The 5594-nt window shown below is 49.7% G+C and overlaps 1 protein-coding gene across 1 annotated transcript; it reads right to left on the bottom strand.

The window, feature by feature from the left end:
• Window positions 1-1022: 1022 nt before the first annotated feature.
• Window positions 1023-5593, bottom strand: DLX6 (distal-less homeobox 6; the record flags this gene model as incomplete). Its single annotated transcript, XM_019507977.1, has 3 exons — window positions 1023-2306; window positions 3937-4130; window positions 5281-5593. Coding segments are annotated over 3 exons (759 nt in total), but the record flags the coding sequence as incomplete, so codon positions are not given.
• Window position 5594: the final 1 nt, after the last annotated feature.

Raw genomic sequence — 5594 nt, 5'->3', positions numbered from 1 at the left:
AGATGGCTTTTTAGTATTAAAAGTGGAAGAAAATTACAGGTAATTATCTTTGACGGTAAAAACGCTGTAATCAGCGGGCTACATGAAAAATTACTCTAATTATGGCTGCATTTAAGAGAATGGAAAAAAACCTTCTTGTGGATAAAAACCTTAAATTGTCCCCAATGTCTGCTTCAAATTGGATGGCACTGCAGCTGGAGGCTTTGTTCAGAATTGATCCTGGGGAGCTCTGAACCCAAAGTTTCACAGTGGGAAAGGGAAAAAAAAGAAAAGAAAACATTTTTCCTAATGTAACAATACGAATGGTAGAAAATGACAAGACTGATCGGTTTTAAACCATTCTGAAGACTGACTGAGTGTGGAAGTTGCTCAAAAAAAAAAGGAGCTGGTATATTGGTAAGTAGTCTTTGCTTTGTGTCTAATTATAGTGACTGTCCTTTTGCACGACTGTATGTAGCTGTCATTATATGGAGCACTCTGAGTATCTCTATTGACTTCTGATAAATGGCTCAGTGGTTTCAAGGTTCATAATTTGAAGGATGCCCAGGTCTCTAGCCATTAATTCTCGCAGTATGGGGCATGCAGCTTGTGTGACGAAAGGACTTTTCATTTTCATTATTTCTCTGCTTTCCACAATATAGTAAGGATATAATTCTCCCTGGACAGTGCATTGTATACCTAGGCACCTTTCAGGGCTTTGCAAAACATTACACAGCTTTAATTGTCTGTCTGTTATTTAAAAACAAAGGAGGGCGCCTCCTCCTCCTCCTCCTTTTTCCCCCTTCCTCTCCAAACCTACTTGGGTAGGAAATAATGCAAAGCACCGAGTGTTACCTTGAGGGAACCCTCAGGTTAAATGACACAGTCATTTTTTTAAACGTCAAAATGATAGCAATATAATGCTGAAAACTGGCTAAGAAGCGACCGAGTGATTAGAAACATCCCCAATTGCCTGTGCAGTATAGACAGGTACGGGGGCTCAGGTTTATACTTTAAAAAAGAAGAAGAAAAGAAAAGAAAAGTCCTTGCTGGTACATTTATTGCTTTTCACGTCAAAAATGTTGCGGGAATCACTGTGTGTGCCTGCCGGTGTCTGTAGCCATAGCTCTAGCTAGAGACAGAGAGGATGTGCTGTTCCATCTGCAGAGAAATACAAGACACACGGGCTTTTTGTGGCTTTTACTCTATATATGAAAGGAGACAAAAACATACAAAGTATATATACAACTAAAATTCAACAATATATACAGAAAGGGTGCTCCATATAAACGTCCCTATAGCTTAGTGAATGAGAATGCCACCAGTCAAGTACTAGACCTTGCAGAGCCAGGGTGGGCTGCTTTGGTGGGTCCTCCCTCGGTCTTTCCCTGTGCATTTCCGGGGGTCTGGAGGTGAGGTGGGGTGGGGGGCGGGGGGTCCAAGGAGAGACAGTGGTTTCTTCTGCGTTGTTGCCCATTTCATTTTGATAAAGCATGCAGGTTTTGCTTCGTCGTTCTAATGCTCTAATCTTACAGGGTTTGTTTGCTTTTTTTTCTTTTTCATACAGTTCTCTTTTTTTCCTATTCTTTTTTCCTTGTCTTTTTCTTCCTTTATTTTCAATCTGGATTTGGTGAATGCAAATGCAGGCGTGCGAATAACCTCCCTTTCCTCGTGTAATGTCTTTAGCTCATTAAACAAGTAAAAACGTGGCCATGTATATTTGGGTTCTTCTTGGACTAGGGAAGAGAGGAGGAGAAAAAAAAGTCAGTAAAAAGTTTTGCTTTGACGTATACTCCAAAGAGAAAGAGGCTGGTGCCTTCAAGTCCAAATGAAAATATCCTAAAGAGAAGTGTCTTATGTGCGCCACAGGGAAAATTGTGTCTTTCTGTTCAAGATCAATCGCTGAGGTTACTTTAAAAAAAGCCACCCTGTCTCCTTGCCACACGTACAAGTCCATGCAGAGCCTGTTAGCTGGCATCGCTGGCAAGGCAGGGAGCCTCTTGCCATGGCGAGACTGGGCTTTTTTTTTTCTCTTACTTCCTTTATTTCTGGACAGAGTATTTCTCTTGGACAATTCACATCATTTGTGGTCTCTGCATTGTGTCTTGATGTGGAGAGGAATACCAGTGAGAATACCCGGGCATGTAGCTGTTGGGAGGCATATTGACTCCCTTGGTGGAAGCTGAAACGTCCCAGACTGGAGGGAGGGCTGGCGAGCGCGGGGACAGGGCGGCGGAGCCCGGCAGCGGGTCGCTCTCGTGGGGGTTGCTGCCCTGCTTTAGCAGCTTCTTGAACTTGGAGCGTTTGTTCTGAAACCAGATCTTCACCTGGAAGCAAAAGGCAGGAGAGATTAGGCCGCGCGGGCTGGACCCACTGCCCAGGGACCCCCGGGCATCGACATGTGGAGCAGGGGTGTCCCTGCCGCGGAGGAAGGGTTGGAGTTGCCCCGCAGCTGGGACCGTGCGGACTAACGGGTTATTAGCAATAACGGGCAGGGCGGGCACAGCTTTGCACAGGGAGCCTTTCTTTTCGTGCCCAGGCCAAAACAATGACCCGGCGCTCCTGGCAGTTTAGGCTCCTGGCGCACACACGTGCGTGCGCGCGTGTGTATGTGTGTAAGCGTGTCTTTACACTTTTCCACGGATCCTCTCCCTCATTCGGGATTTTGGAGGTCATTTGATCAGTTGGGCAAACTGTTGCAAACAGAGGGAATCATATGATCCTCTACTAGGAGACAGCAACCAATAGACAAAGGGCATCTCCAAAAGAAAAACGTGAATCAGAAAACAGGCACCAGCAAGCAGGCGAAGAGGCTGGCTAGGACGAGGACTGAGCTTTTACTTGAAAAGCACGACCTCTGCAGAGAGGGTCACGTCCTGGCCGTAGGAAGCGCGCTGGGCTTCAGCCTGGTACCTTTTGAATCGGGTCAAAATCTCCGATACGGAGTTTTCCCCTGCACTAGGGCTGCAGGATCGGACCCGTCCCGAATTACTGTAAGGTGACAGAGAAGGGGTCTTACTTAAAGATTCAAACCACGGGCTGCAGCTCGCAGGTTAGTCTTTAGGTAAGTAAGGACTCGTCCTTCGTCGGGGGTGTTCAGGATCAGGCCCGTAGCTCCGTGTGTGTGAGCACCCGCAATCTTTTCCAATGCCATTGGGATAATGACCAGATACGTTTCCGTGTTTCGGGTCTGCTCCAGATTTAAAAATCATCCCCATCAACTAATGCTATCCATTGCCAGGCTGAAACACTGCAAGGCTTTGGGGAAGTCAGCACTGCACACTCTTACATTTCACAGGAGTCGACACCGTTTCTCCCTCTGCAAACCTCTGCTCGGGAAGCCTGTAATACCTGGTGTCCTTCAAGCTTAAATTAGCAGGCTAGCACCACTACACCAACCACACTTAACTATGGCTTAACCTGCTATAATTTTGTACACGGATGGCTTTGATCTTCAGATCTATTATCACCTTTGGTACATTTTGCCCAAGGGTAAACACTGCATTTGAGTTAGTCATCCAGGCTGAATTAACTATTGATTTTACAGGTATTTCCTAATGAGATCTTGCTTTCTCTGTATCTCTAGGTTGCTACCAGCTGGATTTTTATTTCAACTCTTCCCTGAGAGCTAAAGGCCTAAGGTTTCCTTATTTTTTTGCTTTCACAATTGAGCAGGTTGGTGAAGTAATTATTTTGATTTTTTGTTAGTGGTGTCATCCAGAGGGGAGCGTTTGTTCGCTACTGGGCTGGGGAACCGCAGATGCAATTATTGCAGTAGCAGACCCTACGCTCTGTCTCGCTTAGGTATCGGATGGCATTAAGTACCATACGGCATGGCATGTATTCCCTTCTCTACTGCCAAGTACACAGGCCGAGACGTCTAGTGAAGCTCTGGCTCGGGCTGGCCTGGTACCGTGCGGCCAGGATCTCAGTGACTCGGGGTTCCCAGTAATTTACCTGTGTTTGAGTAAGTCCTAATGAAGCTGCCAGTTCAGCTCTCTCTGGAAGTGCCAGGTACTGGGTCTGCTGAAAGCGGTGATTTAAAGCTTGAAGTTGTAGGCTCGAATAAATGGTTCGTGGCTTCCGAATCTTTTTCCCTTTTCCATTGAATCTGATTTCCCCATTCTCGATCACTGTTGTTTTTTGCTGATCTGCAAGCAAACAACACACTTGAAATAGCACCAGGGCAAGGTACGCCGCACGCACTCGGCAGCTTCTGAACGTGGGCATTTTGTTTGCCAGGCACCCTCCGCTCTCTCTCTTAACTGCAGCATGCAACAATGCCGGCTCGATCCCAGTACTCCAGTGCTGGCACACACATCCGCAAGGCTACAAGGCATCAGACAAGACTGACTCCGAGTAGAAACGTACCTATTTCCCCACGGAAAAAAAAGAAGAAGCTGTCTCTAGATTCTGGATGATTTATTTGGCTTGCAAAATACATTCCTATCTATATAGCATTTGCTTTCACGGAGGGCTTGCTCATTCCATGGCCATTGAAATATCTATCTATCTATCTATCTAGCATTTGCTTTAATGCAGGGCTTCTTTGGCCATCGAGGGAGGGGGTTGTTTTGTTTTTTACACGGCTAATTGACTTCACGTCGCCAGTTTGGTGGTCAGTGAATTCCCAGTGCTTTATTTATCGGTGTATTTATTTATTTATTTATTTATTTATTTATTTTTTAATCTCAGGCGAATATATTAAAGAACGAGCTGCTATCTGGAGGGAAGGGGGGGGGGAGAATGGCACAGCAAACTCATCTTGCAACTTTCACTCCGCAGGTGTTAATAGTAATTCTCGCCCTGCGCCGGGAAACAAAGGAGCCCCGGCCACACTCCCTAAGCTGCCTTGAAGCGCCCCCGAAATGGTCCCTGGTCCCCGGCCCCGGCCCCGGCCCTGGCCAGAGCCGCGGAGGCAGATGGCTGCGGGCCGGACCGGGCCGGGCAGGGCGCGGGGTGTCCGGGCTGCAGGCCCGCGGTCACGGGCACCGCAAGCAAATAACTCCCCTCCCTCCCTCCTTCCCTCCTCCGCGGCCCCGGGCTCCGCGGGCAGAGATCGCGGCTGGGAGGCGAGGGGAAATGCGGCGCGCGAGTACGGGCATGTCTGGATCTCCCCGCAAACACATGCGTGTCCCTGCAAACACACACACACGCAGGCATGCAGGGCGGCGGGGAGCCCGGAGCGCTGGATCCGTCCCGGCGGGCTGGTGCGGGCGGGCGGCGGCGAGCCGGGCCCTGGAGCCGGCGCGGGCTGCAGGAGGGAGAAGCTGAAAGCGATAAGAAAGCGGCCGCTCTCACCTGCGTCGTCCGCCCGCGTCTGGCTGGCCGCGCTGCTGTTGTGGTAGGACTGGAGGTAAGGGCTGTGCTGCGAGTGGCTCATGTAGGGGTAGGCGGCCAGCGAGCGGTGGTTGTAGGAGTTGGCGCCGCCGGAGTAGGGCGAGCCGTGGTGGTGGTGCTGGTGGTGCGGGTGCGAGCCGGCCGCCGAGTGCAGGCAGTGCAGCGGGTAGTGCGCGCCTGCCATGGCCGGCGAGGTCTGCTGGGAGTGGGGCGGCGGCGGCGGCGGCGGCGGCTGTTGCTGCTGCTGCTGCTGCTGCCCAAACTCCATGAAGGCA

Source organism: Gavialis gangeticus, unplaced genomic scaffold, assembly GCF_001723915.1.
Source record: "Gavialis gangeticus isolate Ggan-Ray unplaced genomic scaffold, GavGan_comp1, whole genome shotgun sequence".
NCBI classification, from domain to species: Eukaryota; Metazoa; Chordata; order Crocodylia; family Gavialidae; genus Gavialis; species Gavialis gangeticus.
Note: the sequence above shows the minus strand (reverse complement) of the source record. Positions and strands in the feature narration are given on the sequence as shown.